The sequence below is a fragment of the Erythrolamprus reginae genome, chromosome 2 (genome assembly GCF_031021105.1).
Source record: "Erythrolamprus reginae isolate rEryReg1 chromosome 2, rEryReg1.hap1, whole genome shotgun sequence".
NCBI classification, from domain to species: domain Eukaryota; kingdom Metazoa; phylum Chordata; class Lepidosauria; order Squamata; family Dipsadidae; genus Erythrolamprus; species Erythrolamprus reginae.
In genome coordinates this window covers 180,699,827-180,719,809 of record NC_091951.1, presented here as the reverse complement: position 1 = coordinate 180,719,809, position 19,983 = coordinate 180,699,827, and the positions used below count along the sequence as shown (strand labels likewise).

Here is a 19,983-nt window from a genome sequence, read left to right as displayed (position 1 = left end):
TTTTGTGGGTGTGGCTTGGTGGTCATGTGACTGGGTAGGAGTGGCTTGCTGGCCATGTGACCAGGTGGGAGTGGCTTGAACGATCATCCTTGTTCAAGTGAACTGTTAAGTCCTGAACGTACAATCTCACCAGTGTCGCTCGCTGGGGTGACAATTTGCTTTGCGTTTCCTACGCTCTCCTTCCTGGGTCACTCCCTGCCTCAGGTTGGGTAGCTAGGCGAGTGGGTGCCAATCAGCTGTTGAGAAAAGATGGGGGAGGAAATGGGCCCCCTGCAACTCCTGCCAGTGCTGGTCCCCCTGCCGCTTTCTGAGTAGGAGGATGGGAGGGTGGAATGGTCAGCTGGAGCTGGGCACACAGCTTAATTTATATTGTGAGCTGCCCCAAGTCCTTGGAGAGGGGCGGCATACAAATCCAATAAATAAATAAATTTCCACTGGTGGAACTGCCCACCCCTGCCTACCATCCCTGTCCTACTGCCCTCATTTATCTGTATTTACTTTGTTTATGTTTACACCAATACCTGCTATCTTACATATGTTCTGATAGATGGATGGATGGATGGATGCAGTGATGGGCTCCTACGGGTACGGTCAGGTACACAGTGTAGCAAAATTTTGGTCAGGTGCACAGTACCGGTAGCAAAATTTTGATTTTTTTTTTTCTTTTTTCCCCCTTCTGGGCTCTGGGTATGTTTTTCCTATCACAGTAAATGAGGTTGCATGTGTATAAATTTTGAAGAGCTGTGCGTGCGTGTGTTTACATACACTTTATATAGTAGATAATAAGGGGTGAGCTACTGCCTGGACGGGAGGAATGCAGTGGGGTAGCAAAAATAGAGCTCTACCCCAGAGCACCCAATTTGCAACTGAAAGATATTAAAACAAAATGCATAAGCCACACCTACAGTGTGGTAGGATGGATGGATGGATGGATGGATGGATGGATGGATGATAGATAGATAGATAGATAGATAGATAGATAGATAGATAGATAGATAGATAGATAGATAGATAGATACCTACCTACCTACCTACCTACCTACATACATACATACATAGATACGTAGATACATAGATACATAGATACATAGATAGATACATAGATAGATAGATAGATAGATAGATAGATAGATAGATAGATAGATAGATAGACACATACATACATACATACATACATACATACATACATACATACATACATACAGATATAAAATAAAATAAAATAAAATAGTGGGCCTTATAGTATATTGTATATGTAGGATATGGTAGCCATATATCAGAAACAGACTGATAGCAATCCAGCAAATCGGATTAGGTCGCATTTTTTCCCGGATCTGCATTTTAATTCATCAGATGTGGTTATACGGATATAGACCACACAATACAGATCTGATGAAATATGCTGCAGTCAATGAAAGCCTGTGTCTTTAGGCTGCTTACGTTGGCGTGAGAGAAGACAGCGGCTGCTGAATGGGCGTGCTGAATGCCCCTTTCATTTCGGCGCTGGTGGGAACGGGATGGTTCCGGCTGAAGATATTTCGGTGAAGATTTGAGTCGCAAATAGGAAATACAAACGCAAACAAGGAAGGAGTGAATCTGAGCGTTGCGTCGCCGCCGGTTTCCACGCCCACGAGCGCCACTAAGAATTACACCAAGTCGGACAGATTGGAGGATCCGCCTCCTCGCTTAGACACACAACGCTTAAGACACACAATCAATGAGTTTGCTGTGCCATCCAAGGTCTCTTTTTGCTCCGGAACGGACGTGGCAAAAAAAGCCCAACAACCACCACCTACGTCCAGCTCGTTCGGCGGGGAAGCAAGGAAAAGGGCGTGTGGTTTGGTCGGATTGATTCCCCTCCGGCTGATCGGAGCTTCATAGCGGACGCGTGAGTCAAGGACTGGCCTCGGCTCCCGTTGGGTGGCAGATCGTTTCAGCGCCCGGCTCGGAGGCGGCCAAGCGGGGCAAAACGACGCGCCCTTCGATCTCTGAGCAGGCTGAGATGGTGGCGTTAGGGTGGCTTGGCCCGTGGGGCTGAGGGAAGGCGCTTCTGGCTCCCCCCGAATGCGCAGAGCGGGTTCTGTTGGATTGCGCGTGTTCTCTGCTCCAGGCGCAGAGATGGTGGGGCGCTGCCCTGGGGAGGATTAGGCAGGGAAATGTGATGCGTGAGAAAGGAGCCTCTCCCGTGCCTTTCTGGCATCTCGGCTTCCTGCTGCTTTGCTGACCTAAATCTACGCGAAAAGCTCAGTCAGGATTCCTCAAAGATGCTTTAGGACCGGGGTCTCAAACTAAATTTACCCGGGGGACGCTGGAGGTAGAGTCTGGGTGAGGCTGGGCGGCATCAGGTTTTCCATAAGAATTGCTCTTACAAAAAACATTCCCATGTTATCAAATGTCTTTATTTTTTCATCTTATTTTGGGTTCAAAAATAAAAATAAATTAACAAATTCATAAGAAAAAAAATCAATTAGTAATTAATAAATAAAATGAAAATGATCATAATCATAATTATAATCATAACCATAATCATAATACAGCAGATATAGAAGACTGAAGAAACCACATTCAGCTCCACACACAACACTGAAAAGTCCCATTCGTATCAAACTCGGGACGCGCTAACATTAAACTTTGATATTGAGGTGGAGGCCGCAAACTATTGTCCCAAGGGCCGCAGTTGGCCCACGGGCTGCAAGTTTGAGACCCCTGCTTTAGGAGGTCGCATGGACCTTCAGAGCTGATCTTCCCCCTTTCTCTGCTGCGGTGGAGCACCATTACTGTGTGGGTCTTCCTTTGCTTGCATCTAGCCCACAACACAGATCCCTGCTAGCTTTTTTAATTTATTTGTATTTAATTTATTTATTTGTTTGTTTGTTTGTTTATTTGTTTGTTTATTTTGTTTAGTACATAATGTAGGTATGTGAAGATATAATAATATTAATATACATGAATAAAAATATTAGAAAAACATTAGAAATAATAATATTCATATACATGATGCTAGTAAAACATAAAAAGACATTAGAACAGGGGACGGAAGGAATCTGGAGAGGTCAACGGTGGACAGTCTAAGGGTAAAATTTTGGGGGTTAGGAGATGGCACTACAGAGTTTGGTAGTGAGTTCCATGCTTCAACCACTCGATTACTAAAGTCATACTTCTTACAGTCGAATTTGGAGCAGTTGACATTAAGTTTGAATCTGTTGCGTGCTCGTGTGTTGTTGAGGTTGAAGCTGAAGTAGTCGTTGACAGGAAGGATGTTGCAGCATATGATTTTATGGGCTATGCTTAGATCATGTTTATGGCAACGTAATTCTAAGCTTTCTAAACCCAGGATTGTAAGTCTAGTTCCTTTGGCCCAAGAGAGGAAAAGGGAATGTGTTGGCAGTCCTTTCTTCTGGTGTCAAAATATTGTGGCCCCACCTAGGTTGTAGTCTTAGTTGGGGGGGTGCAGTGAAGGGCTACCAAAATTTTTACGCAGGATGCTATGCATTTTCTTTCATCTTTCAGTGCAAATTGGGTGCTCTGGGGTGGAGCTCCATTTTCGCTACCCCACTGCGTTCCCCTGGGGGGGGGGGGGGGGGGGGGGGGGGGGGGGGGGGGGGGGGGGGGTGTTATAAAGTCAGCATCCACCCACCCTCCTACCGTAGAGAATGAAACATTTTTGGGGATATTAAAAGGGCAGGATACAATATTTCCCTAAAGGAGAAATGGAGAAAAAAAATCTTAAGAGAGGCAGAAAGCAGCACCAGTCTCCCTGCCCCCAAGCAGTATATGCGTGTTAGTTCTGTTCACCAATAAACAGAATATTTCTTTCCAATCAGCCTCCATTTTATTTCCGGCTTGGAACTGGACTTGGATTTTTTTTTTCCAACAGCGGGTTACTGAACATGTAGTCTGTCCACACCAAGTTTTAAAAAATTGACCTACAGGAATTTGTGGTTGCTGTGCACTGGCTAGAGACGGAGGTAGAAATAGAGAGACTATTCAGATCTTCATTCTCAACCAAGAAGCTGAGTGGGTGGCCTTCAGCTAGTTACTGTCCACTGGCCGTTCTTTCTTTACATGGTTATTGAGTCCAATGACAGCGTTGGGCTGCTTAGGGAGAAAAGGACGGTGAGATAAATATAGATATCAAAAATGAGGAGACAGAGTTAAGCCATAATACCATGCTTCCCAAATTTGGGGCCACCGAGACATGTTGGGTTTCAAGGCCTATAATCTGCATCCAGACAGCAGGACTAAAGGAATGGGCTATAGAGCTATCTCAAGTTCCCTAGCAGCTACAAAAATCTCTGCAATCTCAAGTGAATCATCCAGGGTATAATAGCCAGGGAAACCAGTTTGGTAGGACATTTCTTTCTCTTGTCCCTCCTTTCTTTTTATTTGAGATGTAGACTTTTGAAAGCCACCAATCAAGTCAGGTAGAAAAGCCAAGAATTTTGAACTAAGGGATTTTGAACCCAAGAGTTAGTACTGAGTAGCAGCAAAAAGATTGAATTCTCAGCAAAAATCAGTTTTCAGTTGTTCTAATCTTTCTTTTAGATGAAAACAGAAGAATATAAATGCAGTTATTAAACAAAGCTTCAAAAGTCTTATCAGCTGAGGGCAAATCAACCAGAGATTAACAATAGATTTCTTCTGTGCCCCTCTTTTTAATAGATAGATTCGTTTTGCTATTATATACTGTATTTACAAAGCTAGAAAAAAAATACAATAATTAAAAAATAAATCACTATACTCTGTAAATCTTACTTCCTTTCCCCATCAAACTGAGAAGCTGAGCGCTTCAACATGAATCTACTAGCTGATTATTCGGAGTTGCCCAAGTATTTATCTCAATCCTGTATTAGACAGGGAAAGGAATGTGACCTCTCTGTTGTTGTTTTCTCAGTGCCCTTCTGACATCCAAAGAATGCCAGAGCCGGGTGGACAGGGTCCAGGCGCCTGGAAAAATGAACTCCTGCACTCAGTGGAAAGCTGAATTCATGGAATGTATTATGAAGGCAGGGTCTAACATCAGGACCACCTTACCCTTATGGAAAACACATAATTTGGGGTTAACAGATAATGTCCCCAACTCTGAAATCCTTCTAGCCTTCTGGTTGGTGATTGCAACCAAGGACAGGACTTTGAAGGAGAGCTTTCTCAGATACAATGGCCAAAGGCTTGAATTTTGCTTTCATGAGTGTCTTGAAGATCTTATTCAAATCCCAGCTATGGAACATGTGGGCAGCTGGGGGATTCAGAAACACTTCCCTCTGCCACTACCAGTTTTACCATTTCCTCAAACTGGGACTGGAACATAAATCTCTGAGCTGGCCCATATTGTGCCTCTTCCACCCCTGCTGAAATAGGCTGGGTCTCCTCTCTGGCCTCCATCCCTGGCTCAATGTGGTTGGGAGAGTCCCATCCTTCACGCAATGAGTTGGGGCGAAGGACGATCCTGGGAACATGGTCCGAAGCTGTGAGGCACGGGTGGATGATCCGCTTAGGCCGTGATGCACTCAATCAAAGGCCTCCTAATTAGGCTTCCTTCACTACAAAACTTCACTTTCACTTGGCCTACTGTGTGAGGGAGGCCTAGGCCTATGTTGGGGCAAAGGACGATTCTGGGAACACAGGCCGAAGCTGTTCCCTGTGAGATTGGGCTGATGTAGTGAGGTGGTGGTGGGGAATCATCCACTTAGGCCCTTGCACACTTAATGAAAGCCCTCTGTACTGGCCTAATCAGGTTGCCTTCACTTCATAGGCCTACTGTGTTCGGGAGGCCTAGACCTTAAAGCGCATATGCAAGATAGGGAGAGTAAAGTTAGGCTCAGTGCATCGAACATGACCATTGTTCTGAAAGGACACCCCTAGGGGTGCTAGCAGTGTCTTACTCACACAGTATTTTTTGGCAGATAGTAAGTCATATGTATACCAAGTTTGGTTGGAATTGCTCGAGGCATTCCAGAATTATTCTAGAACGTACATACATACAGCCATTTATAGATGGATGGATGGATCAATGGATGGATGGAAGGAAGGAAGATAGGTTATTGTTCCTTTATTTTCAATTGGAATTTTTTTCCTAAAACTATTTTGTATTTTTTCTTAGTTTGCATTAAAGAATTAGGGTTTATATAGAATTTAGGGTTTTTTAATTATATTAATTGGATTAGATGTTTTTATATATGTTGTGAGCTGCCCCGAGTCCTCAGAGAGGGACAGCATACAAATCCAATCAATCAATCAATCAATCAATCAATAATAATTGGACCAGACTATTTACGGGACCGTCTCCTCCCTCATACCTCGCTGCGACCAGTAAGGGCCCACAGAGTCGGACTTCTCCAGGTTCCATCCACCAAACAATGTCAATTGGCAGGACCTTGGGGAAGAGCCTTCTCTGTGGTGGCTCTGACCCTGTGGAATCAACTGCCCCCAGAAATTTGCATTATCTCCTCCCTATAAGTCTTCTAGAAAGCCGTCAAGACTTGGCTTTCCCGGCCGGCTTGGAATTAGGATTGACTGTTAGTATGCATGGTTTCTTTTTATGATATAGTAGTTTTTATGGTATTGTAGATTTTATCAATGTTTTATTACTCTTTTTTACTTGTATTGTATTTATAAATGTTGCTAGCCGCTCAGTCTGTTTCGGAGTGAACGGCATATAAATGCAATAAATAAATAAATAAAATAAATAAAGACTAAATTAATAATAAATCTATTGCCTCATCTATCCTGGGCAACAAACAAAATTGTCAACATTTTACCTTCAAAGAACATTTTTCTTTGATGGTGATGGTGATAACATTTATCTTCTTGAAAGCAGTATAAAATTGATCTACCACTACTTTTTTCCAGGATGATTGTCCAGTTTCCAAATATATCCTGATAATTTTCAATCCAAGGTCTAATAAGTTTTGACCCTGCTCAGGTTTTAGGGGTCAGGGGAAAAGATCAGCCAGAAAGGGCTGGATCAGTAGTGGGTTCTAAAACTCTTTACTATTGGTTTGTGCATGTACAGATGTGTCCCAGGTTATGCCTCCTCCTACTAGTGCTACCAGTTCTTAAAATCGGGCCGAACCAGGAGCAACCCACCACTGGGCTGGATGCTGCCACCTGTTAGGTCTCTTTTTTCTAGTTAAAATATTTTGTTTGTAAAATGTATTGGCCACCCCATCTTACTTCAGACAACTCTAGGCACTTTAGCAATCATAATTTGTTCTTTTATTAATTTTAAAATAGTGACAAGAAACGTCTGATAGTTCACATGCAATTTCCTGTTGTAATCCCAGCATTGCAGCACACAAACTCTTGGAATAATTGCTTACCTCTTCACCCACCCACCCCCATAGTGTTCCTCAGTTAGTGTTGTGGTTGGCTCTAGTCCAGCTCCTGCCCCAGGGAATGGGGAGGTGGATGTAGGGGAAAATTCAACATGTCACAGGCCTGTGTTATTGCCGACAGAATCAGTTCAGAATTTAGTTTCCTCTGACGAAGCAGAAGATGGGAGTGACTCGGCAGAGGAGGGCTTGGCACACAGCCAAGGCAGTCAGTCTTCCTTATCTTCTATAGCTTCAGATGATGACATTTTGGACCCATGCAAGCGCAGAATTATGCATAGAAGAGAACAAGTAAGAACATATTACAGGAAACAAGGGAGGCCACCTGTGTTTGGGTGGGGCTCCAGTAATTAGGGCTGCTGCTATAAATAGCAGCATGTGGGTTTGGCCATTGTGGAAGAGTATCTGATCGCAGTTCTTCAGGAATCGTGCCTTGGCTTTGTTTGTTGATTTTTCACATCTTTGAAACCAACGCAGAACAAAGTGTGTAGGTGTTTCACTTCGTGGAAGAAGAAGGGGTGTGAAGTTTCTCCACAGCTGCTGGCTAAGTACTTAATGACTGCTTAAGGGAAATTGTACAGACTACCTGGTTGTGTTGGGAAGAGTGCTCTTTGCAATACAAAAAGAGTGCTTAGTTTATTTTGACTTTTGTGATAAAGAACTTTGTTTTGAATTTTCAAACATGTGTGTGTGTGTGTGTGTGTGTGTGTGTGTGTGTCTGAAATTTGTACCCTTGAATTTTCGGGAGGCTCCTATCAGAGAGCCCGGCAGAACAGTTAGTATAGGAGTTTTTGTGCATTTTCCCACCTAATCTTTTCCCTTTCTCTTTTCTCTGTTTACAGTATGACAGCTCTTCTGAGGAGCCTGCTAGCTGCCTCAGAGAAAGCTGCCTGCATTGCCCAGCTATGCCGCCAAGAAGAGGCCCTCTTCAGCCTACTCATCGAGGAGAAGAGAGGTGCAGACAAGAATAAGAAGTTCTTGCAGGACTTCAAGACACTGGCAGATGTGCTAATCCAAGAAGTTATTAAGCATGACGTGGGAAAAGAGGTAGCTGCTTGGAGAAGAGTTCTTGTATAGTGAGAGACATAATAAGGTGAAGATTGGGCTGTATTCTAGAGGATTTAAACTCTTTTCCTCTCCAGTGTCACTCAAAGGGGTTTTTCTCCTTGCTCTAAACTCTTATACAGTGTTCCCTCGCTTTTCGGGGGGATGCGTTCCGAGAAAGCCCGCGAAAGTTGAATTTCTGCGAAGTAGAGATGCGGAAGTAAATACACTATTTTTGGCTATGAACGGTATCACAAGCCTTCCCTTAACACTTTAAATCCCTAAATTGCAATTTCCCATTCCCTTAGCAACCATTCAGATTATTACTCATCATGTTTATTTATTAAAGTTTATTAAAAAAAAATATTTATTAAAGGCAGACGAAAGTTTGGCGATGACATATGACGTCATCGGGTGAGAAAAACCGTGGTATAGGGAAAAAACCCGCAAAGTATTTTTTAATTAATATTTTTGAAAAACCGTGGCATAGACTTTCCGTGAAGTTCGAACCCACGAAAATCGAGGGAACACTGTATTCTAAAGTGTTATATTCTAAAGATAAATAGTAATAGAAAGGAATAGCTGAACCTACTGCAAAAGTAGGAGCAGATAGGAACTGAGAATGGACCTTGATCTATCACCCGTTTGAATAATATACTGTATTCAGTTGTTTACGGTTGAGTGCAAGAGCTGTTCTCATGTATCTCAAACTCTTCACATATCATTTCTCACTTCTCAAATAGCCATGTAAAGTTGGCCTGTGTTATTATTCTTACAGCAGGGTGGAGGCAGTAAAGGCTTAGTGATGCTGATTACCTTAAGAGAATATTAAACTCATGGTTGAGCTGAAATGGTTGTAGCTGAAATTGTTATTTTTCAGTCCTCATTCACTTCAAAGTGAGCTGCCAGGAGTAGGACTCAAAACTACCTGGGCCTGATGTGACATTCAGCTGTCTCCTTCTCATCCAGAGGATCAACCTGAAATGGGACACTTAGAATTAGTGAAGCCAGAATAGCCATAACTTGTATCAGGCTTGTCAGCTTGGTTAAAGTTTACTTTCCTCTTCCCCCCCCTTCAGTTTCATTTTTCTTTCCTTACTCTTTCTCACTCATGTTCACAGTTTCCCGAACTACAAGATCACATTTGTGGCGAGGAGTCCAACAAATTTGAAAATGGCCTTGGTGAGTAATCAACACAGGGAAGAGAAAATACCAGCATATTCTCTAAAATAACTTTCCCTAACTGGACTCCTTCCAAATGGGTGGGATTAAAATTTCCTCCTGGCACAGTGGCTAAGAATTTTGTGTGTCCTTGCCCCATTAACTCTATTGGGAGCTAGATAGGGCCAGACTGCCTATCTGACATGCTTGGTCCTCTTTTTGATTTATCAAGTCATTCTCCCGCTTCCAACTCCGTTTTCTTCAGTGAACTATTTCCATCACCTGTCCTAGGCTTACTCTGATAGCCTCTTGGAAGCTTTGTCCCTGTTGAAAATTGCAGAAAATTGCAGAGAGACTTGGGGAAATTATTTTAGAAGACTTTCCATTTCAGGAAGAGCACTGAACTAGACATAATAGGAGCTGTATATAAAGGAGGAACATGCCATAAAATGCTAGCTGTCATATTCAATATGCAATCAAATATCTGATGCCAGGATTTTTTCCCCTCTTCTAATTCATGGCCGTTTCCTTTGTAAGGCAAACTTTCATATGAATTAAATTGCTACAACACCCATTATTCACTCACAGAGAATGTCTCTAATCTCTGTATTGGATGGGATAATTGTTAGTAGGAAGGTAATATTTTCAGAGTGCGCCAAGCTGCAGAGATTGCAAAGCGCAAGCCTCCTGTAGGTTTTAATTTTGCTCTGCAGTGGAGGAAATGATCAATAAATTAGGGTTTTTTTTACTACTAAGAAATCCTTCATCTCCCTTCTTTTAGGAGTTTGTCAGAAGAGCAGAAATTCTGCATGCTGTTACATCTGATTATCCCATTACTATTTTTTTAAAGTGCCATCTCAAAAAAACCTAAAGATAAATATTATTGATGTAAACCATCCTGGGTGTCGGGTGCGAAAAACCAGGACCACACGTTCAGTTCCAGTTAAGCGGATTTATTGCTCATGCCTAGTCAACTAACTATCAGCACTAAATTGCTGCTAGATAAGAATTCAATAGGGGTTGAACTTCAACTGCTTGAGGAAACCTAACAAATCCAGGTTGATTCCTCTCACTCCACCCCCCGCCCCAGGCTCTGGCTGTTCTTCTACATTGGGCTATTTAACCTGTGTGTAAATTGAAATTGACTAGCTAAAAGCATATATGAGGACCCGGATTGTGGGGGCAATATGCTGGCTCTGTTAAAAAGTGCTATTGCTAACATGTTGTAAGCTGCCCTGAGTCTAAGGAGAAGGGCGGCATTAAAAAAATCAAATAAATAAATAAATAAATAAATAAATAAATCCTACATCTCATCCTGTCTTTATCTTTCTCACACTTACTACAGTGTGGGTAGTAGTAGCACAGACTGGTGGAAAAGGACAAGCCATATCTCAAAATCCCAGCGACCAGTTAGTGGGCCTTCTCCGGGTCCCGTCAACTAAACAATGTTGAGTCTTCGGAGAGGGGCAGCATACAAATCCAAATAATAAATAAATAAAGAAATAAATAATAAAAGAGTCTTCTCTGTGGCGGCCCCGGCCCTCTGGAACCAACTCCCCCCAGAGATTAGAATAGCCCCACCCTTCTTTCCTTTCGTAAGTTCCTTAAAACCCACCTCTGTCATCAGGTATGGGGGAACTGAGATATTCTTTCCCCCTAGGCTTCTACAATTTATGTATGGTATATTTGTATGTATGATTGGTTTTTAAAATAAGGGTTTTTAGCTGTTTTAGTATTGGATTGTCGCATGTTGTTTTTACCACTGTTGTTAGCCACCCTGAGTCTACAGAGAGGGGCGGCATACAAATCCAATAAATGAATGAATGAATGAATGAATAAATAAATAAATAAATAAAAGAAACTTCTCCATCATTATGGGCTGTCTTAGAGAGCCTCTGATAAGACGTGTGTCATTAAAATAATTCTCATTGCTTGCCTAATATAGAAGACTGAGAATAAATGTGAAAGACCCCCTTGATCAGTAGAGGGGGCCCCCTTCAACAGTCTCTTAACTTTATTTGTCTTTGCAGGCGAGATTGTAGTGGTGCGGGTTTGCCCCACCCAACAGGAAACTGCTGCCCTGCTGCAGAAAGTCCTGGATCGGAAACAGACGGCAGCTGAATTGTTGGCAGCTGCTGTTCATCAGGAAATGGTGCTTTCGGACCCAGCACTGGACAATGTGGATGTGACCATCTCCACAGAGAGCTTGGCTGTATGGATTGACCCCATAGGTAAATAGAATGGCAGATGAAGGTTGGGCATTGGAAGTCATTTACATACAGTCTTTCCCTAGTTTTGTCTACAGGTAGTCCTCTATTTACAATCACAATCGAGCCCAACATTTCTGTTGCTAAGCAACACAGTTGTTATTATTTAGATAAATATGAGTCAATTGCCAAGCACCGAATTTTAATCACTTGACCACGAGGATGCTGCACGAGGATGTTAATAGGAAAGTGAACACAAGAACAAGGGGACACAATCTGAAGTTAGTTGGGGGAAAGATCAGAAGCAACGTGAGAAAATATTATTTTACTGAAAGAGTAGTAGATCCTTGGAACAAACTTCCAGCAGATGTGGTTGGTAAATCCACAGTAACTGAATTTAAACATGCCTGGGATAAACATAGATCCATTGTAAGATAAAATACAGGAAATAGTATAAGGGCAGACTAGATGGACCATGAGGTCTTTTTCTGCTGTCAGTCTTCTATGTTTCTATGTTTCTAACAATCATAAGGGTGAAAAACAGTCACAAGTCACATTTTTCAGTGGCATTATAATTTTGAAGGGTCACTAAATGAACTGTTGTAAGTTGAGGACTACCTACATATGGCGTAGACTGGATTACATAAAGGAAAGTTGAGCACTGTCACATCCAGTCTTGTTCCTTAGCAATAGGGATATTCTCCTGTCTTTCTAGGAGTCTTTTCCTAGCCTGTACCCAGTATACATTTATCAGGAATTGAGTTGATACTATTTTTAAAGTCTGTTCCAGTGGGCAGCACTCTGACATCTATTATTCCGATGCTAAGTCTTGCTGAAGGAATGAAGGAATTCTCCCTTTCTTACTTCCCTCTTTTCAGATTCGACTAACCAGTACATTCGAGGGTGTGGCAGTGTGAAGCCTGTGAATGGCATCTATCCATCTGGACTTCACTCAGCGCTTGTGCTGATAGGAGTATACAACCGTCATTCGGGTGAGCCCGTCCTTGGCATCATCAATGAGCCTTTCTTCCAGGAGGAACTAACAGCACACAGGTAACAATAACACTGTGGGTCAGTATTGCCTACAATGTACCAGGCTGGCTCTCCCACCAATTATGTGGAAGTGATGTGCCGGTGCCTGGAGGCTGTTGGGGTCTGGATGGGTGTCAACAGACTCAAACTCAACCCGGATAAGACGGAGTGGCTGTGGGTCCTGCCTCCCAGGGACAATTCCATCTGTCCGTCCATAACCCTGGGGGGGGGATTATTGACCCCCTCAGAGAGGGTCCGCAACTTGGGCATCCTCCTCGATCCACAGCTCACATTAGAGGACCATCTTTCAGCTGTGGCGAGGGGGGCGTTTGCCCAGGTTCGCCTGGTGCACCAGTTGCGGCCCTATCTGGACCGGGACTCACTGCTCACAGTCACTCATGCCCTCATCACCTCGAGGTTCGACTACTGTAATGCTCTCTACATGGGGCTACCTTTGAAAAGTGTTCGGAAACTTCAGATCGTGCAGAATGCAGCTGCGAGAGCAGTCATGGGCCTACCTAGGTATGCCCATGTCACACCAACACTCCGCAGTCTGCATTGGTTGCTGATCAATTTCCGGGCACAATTCAAAGTGTTGGTTATGACCTATAAAGCCCTTCATGGCATCGGACCAGAATACCTCCGGGACCGCCTTCTTCCGCACGAATCCCAGCGACCGGTTAGGTCCCACAGAGTTGGTCTTCTCCGGGTCCCGTCGACTAAACAATGTCATTTGGCGGGACCCAGGGGAAGAGCCTTCTCTGTGGTGGCCCCGACCCTCTGGAACCAGCTCCCCCCAGAGATAAGAACTGCCCCCACCCTCTTTGCCTTTCATAAAGTTCTTAAGACCCATCTCTGCCGTCAAGCATGGGGGAACTGACACATCTCCCCCGGGCCTATACAGTTTATACATGGAATGTTTGTGTGTGTGTTTGCTTTTAATAATGGGGTTTTTAGTGTTTTTTAAATTATTAGATTTGTTTTTACATTGTTCTTGTTATTGTTGTGAGCCGCCCCGAGTCTACGGAGAGGGGCGGCATACAAATCTAATAAATAAATAAATAAATTATGAAGGGTTTCGCCCTGGATTTTTTCCCCTTTCCTTTTATGGTACATGGACATGAATGGAGATGAACGATGAAGCAGGCAGAAGAGGGCCGAGGGCTGTGATGGAGAACTTATGGCGTGCATGCCTCAGGTGGCACGTGGACCCACAAGTTCAGCTTGAGCCTAGTTTGAGAAACTGAGTTGAGAAAATGCTTCCTACATGTCCCTCCTTAGTTTATACAAAGATAAAAGGCAGAAGGAGGGGAGCATATTGAGACATGGAAAACTTTCTTGCTATAGCTGTGACAATGAGAGCAGTCCTATGTGGCATTGGTTTCATAGTCTGATATATATACTGGTACAAAGTTACATGGTTGTTCTATAGTTGCTACTCCTAAGGAGCAGCCCAGGCTTTGCCATAGGTATCACATATAAAAAAGCCAAATCAAGTCTTAGCATCTGGCTGACTGTGTGACCAACCATAATAATTTTACTGTTTTGAGAAAAAGCCTTGAAGGAGTAGAAGAAAATGACTGAAGTGGCTGTCAGTACTGTATTGCACAAGGATAATCCAGTGATTGGAAGAAGCTATGCTTCTGCCACAAAAATCAGTGGTTATAAAAATACTTTACTGAATGGTTCCTGTATTGTTCCCTTTTCCAACTAAGCAAAAGCATTGTGCCATATGGACTGCCACCTCCATCAATATTACCTCTTCAACCCCCTCAAGGCTTTTTCTCAAAACAGTAAAACCATTATGGTTGGTCGCACAATGAAAGGATGTTACGACTGGATTGGGCATTTTTATCCAACTATCGAAGCCTCTCCAGGGATCTGGCATAGGGAGCTGTTGTTATTTGATGATGTTAAAAGTATTGCCACAGGATGTAAGCTGTTTCAAGTAAAACTGCCTTTTGCAATTGACCGATGGTGATTTTCTCTGTGCGGATGATGTTCCAGTGGTGCTCCAGTTGTTTTGTGATTTCACCCAAAAAGCTTATTATTGTTGATGCCTGTCTTTGCTTTCTTTATATTATTCTGCCTATCTCTCCCTCTCTCTCTCTCTCTCTCTCTCTCTCTCTGTATGTGTGTATGTACTGTATATATAGTGTATATATATATATGTAGGTAGGTAGGTAGGTAGGTAGATAGACAGACAGACAGACAGATAGCTGATGAGGCCAAAATAAGGCCGAAATAGATCTATCCTAGTCTCCCTTAATTTTCAAATTCAGCAAAAGACATATGACACACACACACGTTTTTGCTGAATTTGAAAATTAAGAGAGACTAGGATAGATCTATTTCAGCCTACTTTTGGCCTCATCAGCTAGCCATACCTTCACTGGGACTTGAACTTGCAACCTTTGCCTTGTAAGGCAGAGAATTAACCTCTAGGCTACAGTATCCAATCCCCTCAGCTCTGTACCAGGGAAGGGTTACATGTTTTCTGTGTCGAATCACCCTGGTATATTGAAGGAACATCACAGCTCCTTTTTTGCCTCTCAGCCCAACCCAGGGCCATTTCCAAGGCAGTTACCTAATTTATTCATAGCCGACAAACTATATTCTGTAGGTGTCACATGTTTTTGCTGAATTTGAAAATTAAGGGAGACTAGGATAGATCCATTTCGGCCTTATTTTGGCCTCATATATGTATGTTTTTGTGTATATATATGATAAGAGCTAAATAGCTTGAAATAGATCTAGTCTATTTCTATAGACCTAGATTAGTCTCCCTTCATTTTCATTATCAGCAAAAATATCTCTCTCTCTCTCTCTCACACACACACACACACACACACACATACAAATAAATAAACTCAAGGTGACAAACATACCTAATACCCCTGTCTCCTACTTTCCCCAAAGCAGCAATCCTGTGAGGTAGGTTGGGCTGAGAAAGAGTGACTGCTGTTTCGCCTCTGTCTTCTCAATGTTGTGTAATGGTGGGCGTGTTTCTTAGCAAAGCTACCCTGACTCTTTCTCTTTGGCAGGTGGCAGAGCAAATACCATTGGGGCATTTCCTATGGAAGCACCAAGCTAAGCTCGCTGAGCCAACCCCAGCAGCAGCCTTCCCCCTGCGTGGTGCTGAGCAGCAGTGAGACCACCATGTTGCAGAAAGCGCTGGCCCCTCTATACGGTGAGAAGCTCTGCTTTGCTTCAGGTGCTGGCTACAAGATGCTCTGCGTCGCCCTCGGCCTTGCCGATGCTTATGTGCTTTCGGAAGGCAGCACCTTCAAGTGGGACTCGTGTGGCCCCCATGCCATTCTGCGTGCCCTCGGGGGAGGCATCGTTGATCTTTCAGCAGCCTTGCGGCTTTGGCGTGCTGGGCAACACAAGAATTTGCCTGAACTGACCTATAACAAGCCCATAGAGGGCGCTGTGGGTGCTGAATGCTGGGCAAATCAAGGAGGGCTTATAGCCTACGTCTGCCACAAACATCTCGAGGCTGTGATGGTCACACTAGCAAATGCAACACATACTTTCTAAAACAGCCCCATCAGTGCAAATGAGTGGGAGCATTTACCTACGTATGAGGGGAGGAAGGCAGTCTCTAAGTGAGGAAGGATAAGATTCTTAATTTTTTTTAATGGACCGATCAAATGTTTATGGTGGCAGCATGGCAGGATAGGAATGGCACAAATGTCGTACTTTTTGGCTTCTTGCTTTTCCATGCCAACTGCATCTATAAAATTTCCACTTCTCACGCAGAGCGCGCAGTAGGGGAAGTATTTCTTAAATTGTTCCCCTTCTTGGTGTATCCTTTTAAAAACAATTTCTAAATTGTTCTTCTTGGTGTATCATTTTTCTTGTGTGGATAATGTGCATCATAAATACGCAGCAAACATGCATTAGGACCATTGAATAATCTCTGTTTAGGCATCCTTCATATTTAGCATGGGATACAGCTCAAGGCTTCTTGCTGCTGCTTTCTGAATTGGCACAGTTTTTGCAAGGCTTTTGATGCACAGACCTGGAGCCTTGATGGTGCCATGGTTAAAGTGCAGTATTGTAGGCAAACTCTTCCCATAGCTTGGAGTTCAATCCTAATGGGGGTCAAGGTTGACTCGGCCTTCTATCCTTCCGAGGTTGAAAAAATGAGGATCTAGATTGTTGGAGTCAGTATGCAAATAATGTTTTTACTTTATTTGCAGAGAGTGCTGTAAAGCAGTGACTTTCAACCTTTTTTGAGCTGCGGCACATTTTTTACATTTACAAAATCCTGGGGCACCAACCAAAATGACACAAAATGACACCCTAAGACACTCTCCTCTCTTTTTCCATCCTTGTCTCTTCCCCACCCTTGTGTGTGTGTGTGTGTGTGTGTGTGTGTTTTTGTATACACACTCTTGAACCATTTCCAAAAACAGGTGAGGGCTGGAGTTTTTTTCTCTCTTATTCTTTGGGTGCTTTTTATCATATGCTTTAAATCAAGAGTCACTTCTCTCTCTCTCTTGTTTCTCTCTCTTTCCTCTCATTCTCTGTCTCAATCATTTTCTCATTTCTCTTTTTTCCTCCCCTTTTTGCTCATTTCTCTCTCTCTCCCTCCCTTCCTCTCCTTTTTTCTCTCTCTCTCTCTCTCTTTCTTTCTTTCTCTCTTGCTTTCTTTCTCTCTCTCTCTTGCTTTCTTTCTCTCTCACACTCTCTCTCTCTTTCTCTCTCTCTTGCTTTCTTTCTCTCTCTCACTCACTCTCACTCTCTCTCTCAGCAAAAAGTTGCGAGACCGGAACCTGAGCTTCCTTCTTCGCGGCACACCTGACCATGTCTCGCGGCACACTGGTTGAAAAACACTGCTGTAAAGTACTATTGGGCAGTATATAAGCCTAAATGCTGCTATTATTAAATAGCAGCAAAGCATATTCTGACAATATCGTCAATCTGTCTTGACCTTTGGGCCCGAAGAGGCCCGGTTTGTTTATCTGTTGTATTTAGAGAGCCAGTAATTCTACAAAGATGCTTGGCTGCCAACTATCATTAACTGCCAGTTCTTCAGTGTAGTCTGGCTGCCACTTGTTGCTAGTCTTTGGTTCACACTACTGTGCTATCAAGGGGGAGCCACAAGGAGGCAAACTAGCATCACATACACCAAGAATTTACACCTGCCCATTGTCTGATTTTTTTTTCCAACATAGACCACCCTGTCCTTGAATTGCTGGGTGGACTGGTCATGTAACATTTGAACTACTATAAGTCCATGTATTTGCCATACGCTAAATAAAGCAGCAAAGCAAACATAGGTTGAGCTGTAAGGACTCTGGGATTTATGATCCGGCTTCATGTTTAGAAGAAGGGTTAATTAGCCTCTGGATCGCTTTTAACAGTCTGAGGAGTCACTACTGTTAACTTTATTTAACTTAAAGGCATTTTTCTTTAGAGAAAACTTGAGAATTTTAGTTCTCTGGAAGGGGACCTTGAATGGGATCTCTTAATAGGGAGGCTCTGGGGGAAAGGTCTATAGGATAGGAATATAAATAAAATTGCTATATATATGAACATATACTTGGGAAATTTTCTCCCAGGCCACTACACTATGAATTTATAATCTATCTGTTGCAATCAGGTGTGATGGAAATTCTTTAAAATTAATCAAAGCAATTGCCTGGTGGTCTTGTATTATACATGTTAAATATATTTTTAAACAAATACTCCTTAGAAATAAAATATATTCTGCAAGTGACAAAAGAAACATTAAGTCTTTGTTCAGAGAGGAAGAGAAGGAGGCAGGCCAACATTTCTTTATTGCCATCCATACTTCCTTGGCATCTAACTAACTCTTATAAACAAAAACTATAAACCCTTAAATTCAGGTATTGGGATTATATTAATTAAATGAAAGTTAAATCAAATTAGATTTAATGTAGACAGTTATTTAAAATTAGAAATGGACTATGAATCATCATTACAATATACTGATTTTGTAAAGTATATTTTCACTTTTTATAAAGAACGTATAGTGATTATTTTAAATAGTGGAATATATCTAAGATTGAAATTGTACAGATCATTTTCAGAAATATATTTTTTTCCAGACATTTTATCTGGTATATTAGATAGCTAGTATAATATTGTAATAAACAATTTTTGAAAATATTAAGTACTGACTTAGTTTCTATTATGGTAATTATTTTTAAATTGTTTATGTTAGGATAGCCATTAAAAAGTCATTAGCAAAATACTCCATTAGCTGAGCTGCTTTTTAAATAATAATAAATTAATAAACAGTATATAATTACAGGAAAAAGAGTCTAGTTATCCTCCACAGCTACGGCTGCCATCATCAATGCACCTTTATGACTCGACTTAAGAATGATATCAGCTTCACACTGGCCCTGATTTAATCATAGTTTGTCTAAGAAATTGAAGTAATGCAAAAAATGTTTGTGTCCCAGAAAGAATTGGTATAGAATACTGCTGAGGCTACAGTTTTAAGAAGCAGTTCTCCCAGAATGAAAGAGAAATCTCAACATCCCCACTCTATATTATTTAAACAAGAGACAGATAGAAGCCAGGTCTCCTGCCAAAAAGGAGGCACAGTATATTAATTGCTTGAAGGCAGTGGAGGACAGTCAGTGAGATAAATCAATGCATATCTAAATATTGGGGCTGGTTTGGGGAAAAATAGCAATTGCCAAAATTCTTTTGTAATGACATTACTGTTTCTTATATAATAAACTAATTTAACTGCAGTTCGTGAGTCTTGGTATCCTTATATATTTGATTCTTTAGTTGTGAATGTGAAGGTAAGTGTACTTTTGTGTGTGGAGAAACCAAATGGTTTGCAGCAAATGTTAGGTAGATTATATGATGCAACAAGGGATACAGAACTGAACATTATTGTATCAAACTCCCAAGCAGTTATGTTTGACAGGGAAAATGGAGAGAATAATTCCAAGTCATAAATAAATGGCAGAACCTCTCCCTTTTCCTGAGACTGTGCTTATATTGGTAGAATTTTTCATTAAATATAAGAAAATGGGTACAAATTCTGGTAGAAAAGTAGTAGGTAATATGGCCATATTTGTTGAAAGAAATGGTTTTGTATAAAAGCATATTTCTGCCCAGTTTGTTATATGCAGTGAGTGTTGAGTATGTCAGACTAAATATTGATTTCTTTGGTTTATATAAAGGCAGCATACACAATGTTCTCACTTCCTATT

At 42.1% G+C, this 19,983-nt stretch overlaps 1 protein-coding gene across 1 annotated transcript; it reads left to right on the top strand.

Annotated features, from left to right (window-relative positions):
- The first annotated feature begins 1,658 nt into the window (after positions 1–1,658).
- INPP1 (inositol polyphosphate-1-phosphatase) lies at positions 1,659–19,512 on the top strand. The gene is made up of 6 exons (XM_070740591.1): positions 1,659–1,888; positions 8,174–8,378; positions 9,497–9,557; positions 11,567–11,767; positions 12,622–12,796; positions 15,820–19,512. The coding sequence occupies exons 2-6, from the start codon at positions 8,175–8,177 to the stop codon at positions 16,313–16,315; spliced, it is 1,137 nt and encodes a 378-aa protein (XP_070596692.1). The 5' UTR covers positions 1,659–1,888; position 8,174; the 3' UTR covers positions 16,316–19,512.
- The last annotated feature ends 471 nt before the right edge of the window (positions 19,513–19,983 follow it).